This window comes from Ranitomeya imitator, chromosome 3 (genome assembly GCF_032444005.1).
Source record: "Ranitomeya imitator isolate aRanImi1 chromosome 3, aRanImi1.pri, whole genome shotgun sequence".
In the NCBI taxonomy this organism is placed as follows: domain Eukaryota; kingdom Metazoa; phylum Chordata; class Amphibia; order Anura; family Dendrobatidae; genus Ranitomeya; species Ranitomeya imitator.
The window spans coordinates 656,313,677-656,333,172 of NC_091284.1; the positions used below are offsets into that span (position 1 = coordinate 656,313,677).

The 19,496-nt window shown below is 42.3% G+C and overlaps 1 protein-coding gene across 2 annotated transcripts in view; it reads left to right on the forward strand.

Annotated features, from left to right (window-relative positions):
* LACC1 (laccase domain containing 1) overlaps window positions 1-18,635 on the forward strand; it is a 41,383-nt gene extending 22,748 nt beyond the window's left edge. For both annotated transcript variants that reach the window (XM_069758251.1, XM_069758250.1), the window contains exons 4-6: window positions 2,373-2,538; window positions 10,876-11,101; window positions 15,281-18,635. In XM_069758251.1, the coding sequence (XP_069614352.1) occupies window positions 2,373-2,538; window positions 10,876-11,101; window positions 15,281-15,452 (564 nt within the window). In that variant the 3' untranslated portion in view covers window positions 15,453-18,635. The remainder of the gene's footprint in view (window positions 1-2,372; window positions 2,539-10,875; window positions 11,102-15,280) is intronic.
* The last annotated feature ends 861 nt before the right edge of the window (window positions 18,636-19,496 follow it).

Below are 19,496 nucleotides of genomic sequence, written 5' to 3' on the forward strand. Positions count from 1 at the left end.
TAAGCAGTGGGACACGTCTGGCACTGCAGGATCTGAGTCCATGGTGGCGTAGTGTGTTACTTATGGTAGGCCTTGTTACATTGGTCCCAGCTCTCTGCAGTTCATTCACTAGGTCCCCCCGCGTGGTTCTGGGATTTTTGCTCACCGTTCTTGTGATCATTCTGACCCCACGGGGTGGGATTTTGCGTGGAGCCCCAGATCGAGGGAGATTATCAGTGGTCTTGTATGTCTTCCATTTTCTAATTATTGCTCCCACTGTTGATTTCTTCACTCCAAGCTGGTTGGCTATTGCAGATTCAGTCTTCCCAGCCTGGTGCAGGGCTACAATTTTGTTTCTGGTGTCCTTTGACAGCTCTTTGGTCTTCACCATAGTGGAGTTTGGAGTCAGACTGTTTGAGGGTATGCACAGGTGTCTTTTTATACTGATGATAAGTTTAAACAGGTGCCATTACTACAGGTAATGAGTGGAGGAAAGAGGAGACTCTTAAAGAAGAAGTTACAGGTCTGTGAGAGCCAGAAATCTTGATTGTTTGTTTCTGACCAAATACTTATTTTCCACCATAATATGCAAATAAAATGTTAAAAAAACAGACAATGTGATTTTCTGGAATTTTTTTTCTCTGTTTGTCTCCCATAGTTGAGGTCTACCTATGATGTAAATTACAGACGCCTCTCATCTTTTTAAGTGGTGGAACTTGCACTATTGCTGACTGACTAAATACTTTTTTGCCCCACTGTATATATATATTTATATTTAATACAGCGCTAGATAGCTTAAAAGCCGGTAATTCAATAGCCGGCTTTTGCGTTCTCCTTCCCAAACCGACAGGATATGAGACATGGTTTCCATACAGTAAACCATTTCATATCCCTTATTTTTTTACATATTCCTCACTAATAATGTTCCAAGTGTCTGTGTGCAAAATTTGGGGGCTTTAGCTGTTAAAATAAAGGGTTAAATCACGGAAAAAATTGGCGTGGGCTCCCGCGCAATTTTCTGCGCCAGAATGGTAAGGCCAGTGACTGAGGGCAGATATTAATAGCCTAGAGAGGGTCCATGGTTATTGGCCCCCCTGGCTAAAAACATCTGCCCCCAGCCACCCCAGAAAAGGCACATGTGGAAGATGTGCCTATTCTGGCACTTAGCCACTCTCTTCCCATTCCCGTGTAGCGGTGGGATATGGGGTAATAAAGGGTTAATGTCACCTTGCTATTGTAAGGTGTCATTAAGGCAGGTTAATAATGGAGAGGCGTCAATAAGACACCTATCCATTATTAATCCAATAGTAGTAAAGGGTTAATAAAACACACACACATTAGGAAAAAAGTATTTTATTGAAATAAAGACACGGGGTGTTATAATAGTTTATTAAACTCTTAATCCAAATTATGACCCTCGTTCTGTAAAATGGAAAAATTAAAAAACAACAATATCCCATACCTTTCCGCTGTTACTGTCATGTCCCACGCTGTAAATCCATCTGAAGGGGTTAAACAATTTTACAAGCAGGAGCCTGCTAATGCAGCCGCCCCTGCCTGTAAAAACTGGCGAATGAATGGAAAGCAGGGGAACGTAGCTACCTAGACTTGCGGTGCTGCGCCCCCTGCTGGTATAACCTCAGATGAACTCGAGTGTGAGAAAATATTCAGAAAAATTCCCACACTCGAGTTCATATGAGTTTTGCACATCACTTGCTACTGAAACTTGTGTGCAACATTTTTTTACAGGAAAATCATAGTTCTAAAATAGTTGCGCAGCAGCAAGACGCAGGCAGAGGTCTTTTGTTGCATGATTTTTTTGAGAATTTCCATCTCATGGCACACATCACTGTGATTACAAGACTGAAATTCTGCATTTAGTCTTGCAATTACGACCACAAAATGACCATTTTGTTGATTATCTAGTTGAAGGGATGGAAGCTAGATTGGCTTTTACATAACTAATTTTAACTAATCTTTCATGAAGAAGACAATCAGCCTCAGTAATGCCCGAAGGTTGCATTTGTGTAAGCAATCTGTTTGTGTCTTATTACCCAACAGCCATTATTTTGTTGCAAAAAATGAGGTAGAAAAACAATGATCACGTTATTTATTTAGAATCTAGGCAAAAACCAACACATGCTCATTTAGGTTCACTTTACTACCAGAGATATTGCCATTTTTCTATTCAGTTGTGGCAGGATATGCTGACAAAATTAAGTTTTTAAACTTTTGTCTATTTGGTCTAGTGTGAGACGGGGACTAACGTGAACAATGGCAATCTGTGAAGAGAGCTGGGAAATATGTTGGTGTTACATTGCTAAAGGAAATTATTATTGGATACCTGGTGGTAACCATTACATGTTTAGCCAATTTTACATTTCTTCTTGCAGGTTGACCATGCTCAGAAGGTTTGGATAATGGGAAAACCGGAGCCTCCCTGCTATGATGGGATAGTAACCAACCAGAAAGGTGTGACGATAGCCGCGCCAGGAGCAGACTGTATACCAATCCTGTTCTGTGATCCAGTTAAAAAGGCGTGTGGGGCAGCCCATTCTGGTAAGTTCCCATTAGACCGGGGCTATCTGTGGTGCAAGAGTAAGGATTGGGCTACATGGCTGCTTGGGCAACGTCAAGTCAGGCTGCCAGAGACAGCAGTATGGCAATGTGTTACAACAAACGGTGGCACATGTGGATTTGTGGGCCCACCGTGGCACAGGATCTGGCCTACCTAGGAAGTGATTACCTGGTGTTCTCTGGACCTCCTGATGATGGAGACAGTCTGGGCTGGAGGTAGCCACCAGGTACCGCTTCTAGGCAGATCCCGGTACTGCAGCTACCCCAGGGGTTAGGCTTGCTGACACTGATTAGGGCTATGTTCAGACACACCGGTCTAGGATTCTGGGTCAGGGACTGGCCACACATGGGCCGGAGGGGCAATGGTCAGGAACTGGCCGGACTAGAGGACTTCAGGAACAGGACTGGTCATACTGGGACCAGGTGACTTCGGGAACAAGACTGGCTACTCCTGGACCAGGGTAAAACGCTCTGACCCTGGCCGCATCAAGACCAGGGGACTTCGGGACGAGGACTGGCAGAGCCAGGTTCAGGGTACTTCGTATTCATGACTGGCCTCTCCAGGACCAGGGGACAGGGCTGGCCGCACCGAGACCAGGGGAGCCTGGTTCAGGACACTGGTTATATTGGGACCAGGGATTCGGGTTCAGGATCTGGCTCTCCAGAACCAGGTATTCGGGTTCAGGACACTGATGGCACAGGGACCAGGGATTGAGGTTAAGGACAGTGGGAACAGGGGACCTCACAACTGCACTGGTAGAAGACCAACTACCTAATAACTCAACTTGTTTCTTGGTGAATCCCTAAGGAAGAAGGAGTCTGTTGTACAGGATGACTCCCATCAATTGGCTAGGAGTCATCTTGCAGGTAAACACATTATATTAAATACCTGTAATCTACAGAATGAGAGCATTTACTATATGCACGCTGGCCATTTAAGAGCTGGGGAGCGCAAGCACGTGTGGACCTGGTGCGCCACCGGTAACTGCGGAGAGCCCACCAGGGAGTAGTAGGAGCACTCCGAGGGTCTCCACACCGGAGAGAGGAGAGTGCGGCTGCATGTACGTATTTCTATGCAGCCGCACGCTCCGGTCCCGACTGTCGGCGGCAGTGCCGGGTATTGATGCGAGTTTCTCGCTTTGCACTAGCAAGAGTGACCCCGGCCTAAGCCGGCTTCCCAGCATGGAGGGAGAAGGGGACACCATGCAGGGTTCCAGTGATAGCATTACACAATGCTTTATTACCACATCATGAAAGTAATTGTGCTAGTGTTCTTACTCACAAGTTCACTTAACGGCAGTATACAAGTCACAAAAAGCCCAAACCTACAGGATGTGCCATCTTACGGTTGTGGCAAAGTGACATTTACTTCTATTATGTTGCAATAAAGGATGACCATACTATGATGTCTGGTTTTGCAAGGTGTGCCATGACCAATGTCACTGTGTCGCTCCACTCTTACTCTTGCCCCGCTTCTTTAAGATTGGTGCTTCATACGCAAGTCATAATGAAGTGCGTGCAGTAACAAGATGCGTCTAATTCATTAAGAGGGGGCGCATCACTAAATTAATTTGGCGCATCTTCTCAGTGGCATGCGGCTCTGTGCACCTCGCCAGAAACGTTACTTCATTCAGGTACTGGAGCAACTTTTTTAGTGTAAGATACGCCTGACCTTTTGCTGAATTTGACAGGCTGGCGTAACCCACCCTGGATCCTCCCCAGCTATGTCTATTTCAGTAGAGCTGCTTCATACTGAAAACGCCAAAACCTGAAACTTTTTGTGCAACTCCACTTTGTGCAAAAATTTTGCAGCTTTAAAAAGTGTTTTACGCCAATTTTTCCATTTTGATGTATCGACCTGTAGTCTTTTACACTGCTAGAATATTTTCTGTTATAGAACTAGTCTCAAAGACAAAGGTTAAAAATAACAGAGAACTGAAATAAATCCATGTAGGTCTGACAGAACACAGCGTAAAATATTCTTTATTTCATTTGTAAATGTGCAGCATCTGGTCATACAGTAGGTGGCGCTATAGATGTGCAAATGCAGTTTGATGGCCTTTCAGTTCCCTGTTACTAGCTATGATACACAACATGTATGACTTGCCGTCTCCTGGATTCTTTACATTGCGCACACATCCATATGATCACTGGGCTCCTGACCATATACAGTATATGTTTCTCACCAATACAATCTTGTAGGATGAATAATCTGAATGTTTCTTTTGGATCTGAATCCTGGAAACTTGCATGAATCATGTTTACTCATAATCTCAACAAGATGTTTTTGTAACCAAAACTAGCACAAAGTCATTTTACTGGCGGTGAAAATGAACATGAACTTCTTCTAGTAAAATGTTGCATGCACGCCACTCAGTATTTGAAGACGATACAAAGAAAACATGAGTTATTTTTGGAATTCTGGGGAAATCTTACTCAGGACAACCATTAGTTATAATTCTTCACAGTAAAGGTAAGGTAACACCTTACAGGCACACAGCTATGACACAGTTCAGAGATTAAGTCGATCACCGGGGTTTTATTCAACCTTCTTTTCATCACACAAAATCACTTCTCTTCATGCAATGTTTCATCAACATATATGATAGTCTCTTTACAGATAACTTTTATTCACACACACTGTCTTAACCTAAGCAGAACTGTAAATTTCTAATGCATTGAGGTGGGAGGAGGGGGATGAGTCTTGTTCTGTAGCTCTCTCAGGTCTATCTTCTATCTTGAGGTAATAAAGATGCTCCTGGCTATCCTGACTGTTTCTATGACTACAGCAATCACTTCCCAGGAAGAACTGGGTTATACAGCTTGTCTAATTTCAGTCTGACTGGAGACTCTCTATCACACACCTTCATCTTGGATGTCCAGGACACAATAACAACTTTCCCAATATCCCCTGGGGCTGAGCTAACCACTACCTGTCTTCTATAACCATTTTAACCCCTAAAGTTGATGAATGATTCTAAATCAACAATGCAGCTTCCATCTGTCACAAAAGGGTTGTCAAAAAAAGTGTCCAATAGCAAGAATTGCTATAGAATAATATTACTTGTCCTGCTCCAGTGATTTCCAACTGTCTTGCAGGGAAGAGATAACATCCAGTGGTCACATGACTGCTGTCAATAACTGGCTTCAGTGGTGACACTTGCGTTTACAGCATGTGATTGCTCAGGCATGTGATTGGCTGTTGCGATCATGTGACCAATGGATGTGATGTAATTCATACTTACCAATGTATATGAGAGAAATTTGGGAACATTTAAGTCCAGCACAACCAAAGGCCCACTTTTGGGCATGGTTCATCCTAGCTTTTGTCTTAGGCTAGTTTCACATTTGCGTTAAAAAACGCAGCGTTTTTAACGCAAACGCAGGTGGTGCAAAAAACGCATGTAAACGCTGCATTTTTAGACGCATGCATTTTTGCATGTGGTAAAAAAACACGGCGTTTTGACGTGTTTACATGCGTTTTTTCCTGCGTTTGCATTTATGAAACGCATGATGAGAAGTGTGTGACAGCTGCCAATCATCAAAATCAACTAGAAAACCCACTATAAACAGAAATAGCTAGGGTTAGGATTAGGGTTAGGATCCCTAGTAACCCTAGGGATTCTAACCCTAGGGATCCTAACCCTAACCCTAGGGATCCTAACCCTAACCCTAGGGATACTAACCCTAGGGTTAGGGTTAGAATCCCTAGTAACCCTAGGGATCCTAACCCTAACCCTAGGGATCCTAACCCTAGGGTTAGGGTTAGGATCCCTAGTAACTCTAGGGATACTAACCCTAACCCTAGGGATCCTAACCCTAGGGATCCTAACCCTAGGGATCCTAACCCTAACCCTAGGGATCCTAACCCTAACCCTTTAGGTTAGGGTTAGGATCCTAACCCTTAGGGTTAGGGTTAGGGTTACGATCCCTAGGGTTAGGGTTAGGATCCCTAGGGTTAGGGTTAGGGTTGGGGGGTGGCTTATCAGTGTGTATTCGTGTATTCAGTGTGTATAATTTGTAAAGCGCTGCGGAATATGTTGGCGCTATATAAATAAAAATTATTATTATTATATTATTATTATTATTCTTGCGTTTTTCTATTGAAACGCATGCGTTTAAAAATGCATGCAAACGCATGTGTTTAAAAACGCATGCGTTTACATAGACAGCAATACGTTTTTTTGCCGCAAAAAAACGGCGCTAGAAATTACTATAGGTTGCATTTCTGTAACAAAACGCAAGCATAGAAATGACGCATGCGTCGTCAAAACGCGGCAAAATGCATGCAAAAAGACGCATGCGTTTTTAATGTTAAGTATAGAAAAAAAACGCATGAGGTTTTTTGCGCTAAAACACAGCGGCAAAAAACGCAAATGTGAAACCAGCCTTAGGCACCATAACAGCTGGAGTGGTGGCAGTTGAAGAAAGAGTAAATAAAAGTAGTGTTTTGCTTATTATTTTGTAAGCTTGCTTGCCGCTGTACAACTGTTTTGAAAATGTTGGACATGTAAATTCTGGTTACCACTCCAGCGTTTTTTCCTTCCTGTTTTGCACCACTGGAGTGGTGCTTTAAATGTAATTTCCCTGCCTCAGTCTCATATTCACCTACCACCACCGTCATAATTTTCCAGCATCACTTCCGTCGGTCTCTGGCAAAAAGTGACCTGCCGGCTGTTCTAGTGTTTCATGAAGTGCGCTCGGGTCACTTTTCAATACATCTCTATGAGAGCCTCATTCTCGCTCTCAAACTTGCTTTGAGAGTTTGTGACATAGCTTCTGACTTCCGGCCAGTCAGAAGTTGCGCTCACAATATGGCTTCGCGGGACAAGTACGGTGCCCAAAAACAGTGAAGATGCTGGAGGGTGAGTATATGACAGGGAGCACAAGGCTTACATTTAAAGCGCCACTTCAGCACTGAAAAAAAAACTCTGCTGGAGTGGTGCTTTAAAATACACATTCAGTCACCATAGCAGAGGTTTCTTTCAGAAGAGCATGGTGGCTCAGTGGTTAGCAGTGTTGCTTTGGGGTACAGGGATCAAATCTCACCGAGGGCAACATCTGCCTGTGGGTTTCCTCTGACACTCAAAAGCCATATTGATAGGAAATTTAGATTGTAAAGCCCAGTGAGGAGATTACAGATTTCCCCTGACCCACTTCCTGTGGACTGAGAGCAATGAAACTTGGCACAGTTATTAGTCTTTCTCTGCATAGGTGCCACCTAAGGACACACACTTCTTCCATCTCTTTAAGCAATTGTAAACTCCTCGCTTGTAGAAGTCGACAGGTTGCTCCAAAAGCCACGTTTTGTCTTCGAAACTTAGAGTCGCATCATCTGGAAAATGCTTGCCCTTCAAAAATAACTTCATTGTTGGAAAGAGGTGGAATGCCAATGGTGCGAGGTCGGATGAATAAGGGGGATGCGGTAGAATTTCAAAGCCACGGGAGCAGACATCCATTTGGGTAAAGTGTGAGTTGTGAACTGTTGCATTGTCTTGCAGAAGGTGGACACATTTGGTGGGCATGTCACGTCTCTTGGTTTTGATGGCCTTTCGCAATTTCCGCAGCAGTGAAGCATAGTATGCCCCAGTGATCATGGTACCCTTTGCTAGGAAATCCATCAATACTACTCCGTGCTGATCACAAAATACTGTGAGCATGACCTTGCCTGCCGAGGGTTGGGCATGTGCCTTCTTTGGAGGCGTTGAGTCATGATGCTTCCATTGCATCGACTGGACTTTAGTCTCAGGATCGTAGCGAGGTATCCAGCTTTCATCCTGTGTGATCAGTCAGTTGAAAAAGTCCTCCTGCTTTCCATGGCACATCGTCAATAGAGCATTTGACTCATTCCTGCTTCTGGAAAGGTGTGAGCAGCCGGGGAACTCAGCGAGCCGATACCTTATGCATGTGAAGATGGTCTTGGATGATTTTTTCCACAGACCCTACACTAATCTTGACATTTTGGGCTAGTTGGCGAATGGCTACCTGACGATTTTCCAAAATGATGACCTCCACTTGCTGGATGGCGTGTTCATCAACAGAGTGGGGTCGCCCTCGAATTGGAGCTGTTTGCACTGAAGTCTAAAAACCTCTTTCATCTCATAGAACGTTTCCTTTGTTGTGTTCAAGTAAAGGAACTTGATGACTGCTCTGCATTCCACTGAGTCCATTAAACCACACACCACTTCAGCACCACTTCAGGTCAGGGGAAATCTTTAATCAATGCCTCTCATATCTGTAAAACGCCGTGGATTAGGTTGGTGCTATGTAAGTAAAATAAATGTAGACATGGGCCCATGTACTGTGGTTTGTTGGGAAGCTAAATGAACTATCTGCACAATGACGAAGTCACAATGGAAGGCTCTGTCTTACTGTAGGAATATTCACTTTTTAAGGCCATTACTTGGGGGATGTTAGGCTGCAGTTTGTATACTGCAGAGTCTGAAGTATTTATACTCCACGTCAACCACTGTCTAATTTAATTTAAAGGTTTGCAATATGAGATTTCATAGATATAATGTAATGTTCTTTTGTAATATGCAAATTGCCTCTTCAGAGAAAAAGAGGACTTGAACTCTATAGCACCACCTGTTGGAAGTAGCTGGTATGTCACTCTCCACAAGGAGACACCTTACCCCTTGTTCTTTTGTAAAATATCAAAATGTATATTATAGAAAAAAGTAACAACCTGGAAGTCTATGAGACTATGTTCACATGCAGCATTTTTGCAGTGAAAACCGTCTCGATTGACAGTAAAAAAGCTGTGTTCAATTCTCCTGTTTTTCAGCATTTTTGAAGTCTTTTTATGCAGTTTTACAGTGTTTTTGGTAACTAGTTACATGTGTGTTTTAGCTAGAGTACATGTTTTATGAAATTTGTTTTATTCACCAAAATGTCATAAAAACACTGTGAAAAACGCCGTTGTGTTTTTTTAAAACGTTTTCTACCTTCTATGGGTGAAAAAAATTGCTGCAATAACGCTGGCAGAACTGCCATGTTGCAGATATAAAAAAAAATGCTGCAGTTTTCCCATTCATTCAGTTGAAATAAAAACAAGTGTGTGCATGAGATTTCTGAAATGTCATAGCTTTTGATGGTACTGTGAAAAACTGCTTTCAATTTGCATAAAAAAAGCTGAAAAAAAAAACAAAAACCCGCAATGTGTGAACCTAGCCTAAAGGCCCCTTCACATTAAGCGACGCTGCAGCGATACCGACAACGATCCGGATCGCTGCAGCGTCGCTGTTTGGTCGCTGGAGAGCTGTCACACAGACAGCTCTCCAGCGACCAACGATGCCGGTAACCAGGGTAAACATCAGGTTACTAAGCGCAGGGCCGCGCTTAGTAACCCGATGTTTACCCTGGTTACCATCGTTAAAGTAAAAAAACAAACACTACATACTTACCTACCGCTGTCTGTCCCCGGCGCTCTGCTTCTCTGGTCTGGCTGTGAGCACAGCGGCCGGAAAGCAGATCGGTGACGTCACCGCTCTGCTTTCCGGCTGCCCGGCGCTCACAGCCAGACTAGAGAAGCAGAGCGCCGGGGACAGACAGCGGTAGGTAAGTATGTAGTGTTTGTTTTTTTACTTTAACGATGGTAACCAGGGTAAACATCGGGTTACTAAGCGCGGCCCTGCGCTTAGTAACCCGATGTTTACCCTGGTTACCAGCGAAGACATCGCTGAATCGGCGTCACACACACCGATTCAGCGATGTCAGCGGGAGAGCCAGCGACGAAATAAAGTTCTGGACTTTCTTCCCCGACCAGCGACATCACAGCAGGGGCCTGATCGCTGCTGCCTGTCACACTGGACGATATCGCTAGCGAGGACGCTGCAACGTCACGGATCGCTAGCGATATCGTCTAGTGTGACGGTACCCTAAGAGGGAAGCAGTGTGCTATCTCTAGACAGAGCTCGTCCTGGGTCTGCAGCTTGTCTTATTGTGTCATTGAGATGCCACTGACCCTAATGACTTAGGGACCCAACGCTTGCGCCCTCGATCACACATCAAGGTTATATAGTCACTTATGATTGTATTATTTGGGCACGTTAATGTGCTTGTTTTGTGGGACAATGAAAGAAGTACACAGCCGGTACTTGTATATAGCTTACTCTGCCTAAGATATTGGCAGAATAAATGCTGATTTATAAAGCGTGTCATACTCTTGCCTGCATAGTGCATATCTAGTATTGGTATAAAGATCAGTTTTTGATCATTAATTAAAAACACCACCAGCAACATACTGCAGAGCATAGGAAATGTCAAGTGTTTGTTCTTCATATAACTACAATCAAAACTTGTGTGTATTTTTATTAGGCTGGAAAGGCACCTTGTTAGGAGTCTCTATGGCCACTGTAAACGCCATGATATCAGAGTACGGGAGTGATGTGAAGGACATCCTAGTAGTCCTGGGCCCATCTGTTGGACCATGCTGCTTTACATTAACACAAGAGGAAGCCAAGGCCTTTTATGACATTGACCCCTATTGTGTGCGACAATTTGAGTCCCCAAATCCATATGTTGATATCAGAAGAGCAACACGGTAAGTCAGTCCTTGTTTCATGTATTCAAATTAACCGCATTGTTCAGATAAAGGTGATTTTCCTTAAAAAAAATTTGTCAGCAAGTTTTTGCTATTTAATCTGAGAGCAGCATAAGGTAGGGGAAGAGACCCTGAATCCAAAGATGTTTCACTTACTGGACTATGTGTTGCTGTTTCAATAAAATCAGTGTTTTATAAGCAGGAGATTATCATTATAGGACTAAGTGTCTTGTGCCTTCTAGTCACCTGCTTTGTGTAGCACCGCCCCTACTATTGATTAGCAGCTTTCTGCTAATGTACAGGGCAAACAGAAAGCTGCCAATCAGTGGTGTGAGGCCAGAATTCAAAGAACTGCTAAATCTACAGAGAAAACAGTGATTTTATCAAAACTGCACCAAGCAGCTCAGTAAATGACACATCGCTGGCTTCAGGGTCTCTGCCCCTACAGATAGATAACAACAAAAAAATGGTCCTGCTCATCATTATGTCAGCCTTATTACACAGAACTGGTGGCTTCAGCTACTGTATATAGTAGTTTTAGAGCAACACATGGTTATAATTCCCATGAAAAGGGAGGATAGTGAAAATATTATACATTAACAAGGGAACTTGGGTAGATGCACAAGGAATGACCAATAATGTTTTACTGCTTTATGCAGATAACTGAGTTAGTAGGAAATACATTCGGAATGTTTCTGTATTTAACACTAACAAGTTTAAGCTCCCTTCAGTGTCAGAAAACTGCTGTAAATGGGTCATGTACTAGAGGGGAGGAATCAGAATGCTATATTTTTAGCCAGTGTCAATAATTCATGTCCAAAGTTCTCCAGGGAAAAAATGTTTTATTGAGCTAAGAGAACATTGTTAAGTCTTCTGTGCTCAAAATTAAACTAAGGTTCGTGTTTCTCTTTCCTGTGCCTACTACATCATGCTTTGTCCTTGACGTTATTGCTATGCATGTTTTAACGTTGATTTTTAGATTTGATGTAGTTCAGGTAAGCCTGGTGTTGGATGAGCAGGTCCTTTATTGTGCTGATTGGTGATGCCACAAGTTGTACATGCACCGAATAAATATTCATGGTCTGTCCTAAAATTCTTTTAAAAGAGCCATGTTAAGCATGTCATATGTGTTTTTAAAATAAAGCCAAATAGATAAAGATAGCGAAAATAGTGGAGGAACTATGATGGTCTTTGAAGGGAGATATATCTAATATCTACTATATAAAGCTGAATGTGTGTATGTGTGTGTGTGTATGTGTGTATGTCCGGGATTGGCATCTGCACCGTCGCAGCTACAGCCACAAAATTTTGCACAGTCACACGTCTGGACCCCGAGAGCATCATAGGCTATATTGTGAGGTGAAATTTTAACCCCGCACTTTCTAATTCACCAAACAATTTTGCCCCTATCTACATAATGGGGAAAAAGTGAAAGGAAAAGTGTTGGAGGCAAATTGACAGCTGCCAGATGTGAACAAGGGGGAGATGACACAGGTATATACTATATACAGGAGCAGATGATACACAGGTATATACTGTATACAGGAGGAGATGACTTACAGGTACATACTATATACAGGAGGAGATGACATACAAGTATATACTATATAAAAGAGGAGATGACACATAGGTATATAGAGGAGGAGATGACATACAGCAGATATATACTATATACAGGGGAGATGACATACAGGTATATACTATATACAGGAGATGACATACAGGTATATACTATATATAGGAGGAGATGACACATGGGTATATACAATATACAGGAGGAGATGACATACAGCAGGTATATACTATTTACAGGGGAGATGACATACAGGTATATACTATATACAAGAGAAGACATACAGGTGTATACTTTATATAAGGGAGATGACAAACATGTATATACTGAGGTGAAAATGAGGGGTGTGAGGTGAAAATGAAAAGGTGTGAGTGCAAAATGAGAGGAGTGAGGGAAAATAGTGGAGTGATCGGAAAATGACAGATGTGAGGTCGAAATGACAAGTGTTAGGGGGAATGACAGGAGTGAGGGGGAAAATAAGAGCAGTGAGGGGGAAAATGAGAGGCGTAGGGGAGAAAATGAGAGGTGTTAGGGAGAAAATGAGAGGCATGATGGGAAAATTAAAGACGTGAGGTGCTATAACTAACCACAGATATTTACTATGCCCAGGCAACGCCGGGCTCTTCAGCTAGTATATATAGGGAGAGAGAGTAAAAAAAGAGTAAAAAAAAGAGAAAGCAGGACAAATAATTTGAAAAAAAGTGGACTTTACTGCCTGAATGGCGTGGCGACGTTTCGGATATAGTATCCTTTCTCAAGCCTTGTGATCCTCCTTGAGATGGTTCTACTCTTTCATTGGAGGCCAGCTATGTTTAATTAAACTGATAGGACTTGATTTGGAAAGACACACACCTGTCTATACAAGACCTCACAGCTCACAGTGCACAACAGACCAAATGAGAATCATGAGGTCAAAGGAACTGGAGCTCAGAGACAGAATTGTGGCAAGTACTCAAGGTTCCTAAGAGCACAATGGACTCCAAAAACCACCACCAGAAATCTTCCTAGACCTAGCCGTCCAGCCAAACTGAACAATCATGGGAGAAGAGCCTTGGTGAGAGAGGTAAAGAAGAACCCCAAGATCGCTGTGACTGAGCTCCAGAGATGCAGTAGGGAGATGGGAGAAAGTTCCACAAAGTCAACTATCACTACAGCCCTCCACCAGTCGGGCCTTTATGGCAGAGTGGCCTGAGGGAAGCCTCTCCTCAGTGCAAGACATATTGAAGCCCGCATACAGTTTGCTAAAAACACATGAAGGACTCCCAGACTATGAGAAATAAAATTCTCTGGTCTGATGAGACCTTTTTGGTGATAATTCTAAGCAGCATGTATGGAGAAAACCAGGCACTGCTCATCACCTGCCCGATACAATCCCAACAGTGAAATATGGTGGTGGCAGCATCATGCTATGGGGGTGTTTTTCAGTTGCAGGAACAGGATAACTGGTTGCCATTGACAGAAACATGAATGCGGCCAAGTAGATATCCTGGATGAAAATCTCTTCCAGAGTGCTCTGGACCTCAGACTTGGCCGAAGGTTCACAATGACCCTAAGCACACAGCTTAAATAACAAAGGAGTGTCTTCAAAACAACTCTTTGACCATTCTTGACTGGCCCAGCCAGAGCCCTGACCAAAACCCAATTGAGTATCTCTGGAGAAAAATGGCTGTCCACCAACGTTCACCATCCAACCTGATGGAACTGGAGAGGATCTGCAAAGAAGAATGGCAGAGGATCCCCAAATCCATGTGTGAAAAATTTGTTGCATCATTCCCAAGAAAACTCATGGCTGTACTAGCTCAAAAGGGGCTTCTACTCAATACTGAGCAAAGGGTCTGAATACTTATGACCATGTGATATTTCAGTTTTTCTTTTTTAATAAATTTGCAAAAATTTCTACATTTCTGTTTTTTTTCAGTCAAGATGGGGTGCAGAGTGTACATTAATGAGAAAAAAGTGAACTTTTTTGAATTTACCAAATGGCTGCAATGAAACAAAGAGTGAAAAATTCAATGGGATCTGAATACTTTCCGTACCCACTGTATATATATATATAATTTCCAAATTGGTGAGAACCCCAAATAAACCTTCACTAGAAGACGATAAAATGTAACTTTTATTTCAATTAATTAGATTACATACAAAGGGTATAAAACATTTTGTCCCTAATCTGTCTCACAAGTCTGCAGTTAATTTATGCAGTATTCCTGCTAATTTATATTTATAAAGTGTATAGCACTCAATATGCTAATAAATATTAGCAGAATAGGACAACAAATTTTAGCGCCCCGCACAGAGCTGCACATGCGCTGTTTTGGGCAAAGTGCTCCCCCTGCAGCTCAAGTCTTCTGCAACTGACATTATTATGTTAGTAGAGCACAATACAAGGTACACAAAAACAGTTAAATTATCAAGTATGTATTGTACGAAATGCAGAGGGGCTAATAATGGGCTAACCAAGCAGTGCCACTCCCGTGATAAGAGGTGCACGACAGTCAGTTTCCTTTCAACCCTAATTCATACTGATCAACTTTAAAGTAAAGCTAATATAAAGTGAATGGTCTCGTTCATCTGATTTTGTTTCTTCTTCTTTTTTCCCCCTGAAGAATCCTACTGGAACGTGGTGGCATTTTACCACAGAATATTCAGGATGATACCATAGAAGACAAGAGTCAAAATATCACACTCTGCACCTCCTGCCACCCGGACACATTTTTTTCCCATGTTCGGGATGGGAATAATTTTGGCACACAAATCTGTTTCATATCTATAAAGTAGTAGCTGTCTCCGTAATCAGAAGGACTAAAGATACACAATTTCATTATAAGCTAAATGCTATATACCTTCTACTATGCAACCTGTTTGTGTACAGTGTACTTTCATTAATCTGTATATAAAGTCTGTAGATCCATATATGTATATATATTATAAAGATATATGTAAACGCATGATTGCTAGATCCCGCATGTGGCCTTCAGGAGAATCAAAGAAATTGAAAAGTCACTCAGAGCAATCCCTGTGGACGCTATCTAAAGTTATTTGTGCAGTAGGTCAACAAGATCAGAAGTGTCTGGATGTTAATGGTGAACAGTTTCAGCACCTAACTTGATTGCAGAAGTCACACATCACTTACAGCTCTCTCTCGCTCATTATACTGCATGGGGCAATATATGTGGCTCATTATTCTGTATGGAGCAATATATGTGGCTCATTATTCTGTATGGAGCAATATATGGTGCTCATTATTCTATATGGAGCAATATATGGTGCTCATTATTCTGTATGGAGCATTATATGGGGCACATTTTTCTGTATGGAGCATTATATGGGGCTCACTATTCTCTATGGAGCAATATATAGGGCTCATTATTCTGTATGGAACAATATATGCAGTGGGGGAAAAAAGTATTTAGGCAGCGACCAATTGTGCAAGTTCTCTCACTTAAAAAGATGAGAGAGGCCTGTAATTGACATCATAGGTAGACCACAACTATGAGAGTCAAAATGAGGAAACAAATCCAGAAAATCACCTTGTCTGATTTGGCAAGATTTATTTTGAAAATTTGCAAATTATGGTGGAGAATAAGTATTTGGTCATTAACAGAAGTTCATCTCAATATTTTCTTATATATCCTTTGTTGGCAGTGACAGTGGTCAAACGTTTTCTGTAAGTCTTCACAAGGTTGGCACACACTGTTGGTGGTATGTTGGCCCATTCCTCCATGCAGATCTCCTCTAGAGCAGTGATGTTTTGGGCCTGTCGATGGGCAACACGGACTTTCAACTCCCTCCAAAGGTTTTCTATGGGGATGAGATCTGGAAACTGGCTAGGCCACTCCAGGACCTTCAAATGCTTCTTACGAAGCCATTCCTTCATTGCCTTGGTGGTGTGCTTGGGATAATTATCATGCTAAAAGACCCATCCACGTTTCATCTTCAATGCCTTTGCTGATGGAAGGAGGTTTGCACTCAAAATCTCACGGTACATGGCCCCATTCATTCCTTCATGTAGATGGATCAGTCGTCCTGGTCCCTTTGCAGAGAAACAGCCCCAAAGCATGATGTTGCCACCCCCATGCTTCACAGTAGGTATGATGTTTTTTTTGGATGCAACTCAGCATTCTGTCTCCTCCAAACACAATGAGTTTTGTTTCTACCAAACAGTTCTATTTTGTTTTCATCAGACCATATGACATTCTCCCAATACTCTTCTAGATAATCCAAATGCTCTTAAGCAAACTTCAGACGGGCCCGGACATGTACTGGCTTACACAAGGGGACACTTCTGGCACTGCAGGAGCTGAGTCCCTGGTGGCGTAGTGTGTTACTGATTGCAGCCTTTGTTACGGTGGTCCCAGCTCTATGCAGGTCATTCACTAGGTCCCTCGTGTGGTTTTGGGATCTTTGCTCACCGTTCTTGTGATCATTTTGACTCAATGGGGTGAGATCTTGTGTGGAGCCCCAGATAGAGGGAGATTATCAGCAGTCTTGTATGTCTTCCATTTTCTTATTATTGCTCCCACAGTTTATTTCATCACACCACGCTGCTTGCCTATTGCAGATTCAGTCTTGCCAGTCTGGTGCAGGGCTACAATTTTGTGTATGATGTCCTTTGACAGCTCTTTGGTCTTCATTATAGTAGAGTTTGGAGTGTGACTGTTTGAGGCTGTGGACAGGTGTCTTTTATACTGATAACAAGTTTAAACAGGTGCCATTACTACAGGTAATGAGTGGAGGACAGAGGAGCCTCTTAGAGAAGAAGTTACAGGTCTGTGAGAGCCAGAAATCTTGCATGTTTTTAGGTGACCAAATACATATTTTCCACCATATTTTGTAAAATAAATCTTGCCAAATCAGACAAGGTGATTTTCTGGATTTGTTTTCTCATTTTGACTCTCATAGTTGTGGTCTAACTATGATGTCAATTACAGGCATCTCTCATCTTTTTAAGTGGGAGAACTTGCACAATTGGTCGCTGAATAAATACTTTTTTCCCCACTATAGGGCTCATCCTTTTTGTATGGAGCATTATATGGGGCTCATTATTCTGTATGGAGCAATACATGGTGCTCATTATTCTGTATGGAGCACTATGTGGTGACCATAATACTGTATGGAGGACTATATCTAAAGTGCAAAGTAATAATACAAAGTTTCTACACTGACATAAAACAAGAAAGTTAACAGTATTTATTATGTTCTAATAAAAGTCTGAAATCACTCACTTATTTTGCTTGCTAATATAGCGCTGTTAATTTTTAAGTGCATTTCACCATCTGTCCCTATTGGTGCTCACAATATAAACGTCCTATCAGTATGTCTTTGGCTTTTAGGAGGAAATTATAGTACACCCATACAAACATTGTCCTGAATGGGATTTGAACCCAGGAGCCCAGCGCTGCAAGCATAAAGTGCCAACCACTGTGCTGCCCTGCATATAACTGGAGACTTCTGAACCCTTACAGCATGTGTGCTGCACGTTGTCAAGATTCTCTGGTATTGCCGGCAAGAGTGAGCAGTCACGCAATTTACATTCTTCAGACCACATTCTGAGTAGACGTGTTCAACCTCACTCAATACCAGTGAATGGAATGAGGCCGAGCATGGGATTCAGAAGTCCAGAGCCACATAGAGTGACTGCAGACTTTTAACATAAGGCCATATATCCCTTTTAATGAACTAATTGGAATAAACATAATAAAATGTCTAACTAGAATGTAAAGAAACAATTTTACCCTTACTATTTCTGTATGAAGCAGCGCCACAACAGTTTTCTACTTACTTAAGGCGGCACCTTATGAACTTTGTATATCATCTTATTTATGAATCATGCCCAGCTAAATAAGTTTGTAATCAGTGTATTTATTTAAGTATATGTATATAATCTACAGCTCCACTATCTGGATCCTTTTTAACTTTGATGTTTAATGTAATCTAATAAACTTTATTGTAGTTTTCTGATCCATTTTTCTCCATTTTTTTTGCATTTAATTACTTATCTTTATTTCGGTAAGTATTTTATCTTACTTAAAGAGGACCTTTCACTTGCTGCAGTTTTTATTAGCTAAATACCTTAGAAAAATCTCTGAACTTCTCTGATTCTGCATTTCTTTTCTTGTTTTTGTGCTACATCACTCAATTGCAGAGATATTCACATTGATTACTTTTGGAGCGCAGTTCTGTTGCGCATTACTTTAAAGTCTTCTCTCCTGGGCACTGCCAATTACAGGTGATCTATCACTTTAGCAGTCTCGCATACTGAACTGTAGTTTGGCAGCATTTGGGAGGGAGGGGTGAAAGCGCACGCCCCCCAGAGAAGATTCTTAAGAAATGTTTAGTTAAAATATAAGCAGAAATTTCCCATACCGCGCTCCAAAAGCAATATCGCTGCATTGAAGTGAAAAAGTGCAAAAAACAAAAAAGCTCCTGAATGAGAGAAGTTTAGAGATTTTTACAAGGTATTTAACTTGATTTTTTGAGCAATTGACAAGTCCTCTTACAATCTTCTTGGCTTGGCACTCATGTTATTAAAAAGAGCAATAAAAATGTAACTGTTAAAAATTAGTGCACATAGGAACAAATTTATTACTGCGATTTGTACCAGTGGCGTATCTAGGGGGGGGGGCAGCTGGAGCATGTGCCCCGGGCGCAGCCGGCAGGGGGGCGCAGTTGGGCCGCCTAATGCGGCGGTCCAAAGTGTCTCCCCCGGCGGCTGCATTCTGCCGCCCCCGCACTGGGAGTCAGCTGTTCTCTGTGCCGACTGTCAAGCTGACTGCCGGCACAGAGAAGCTGCAGCGCGCCGGCTCCCGGAGATCAATTGTA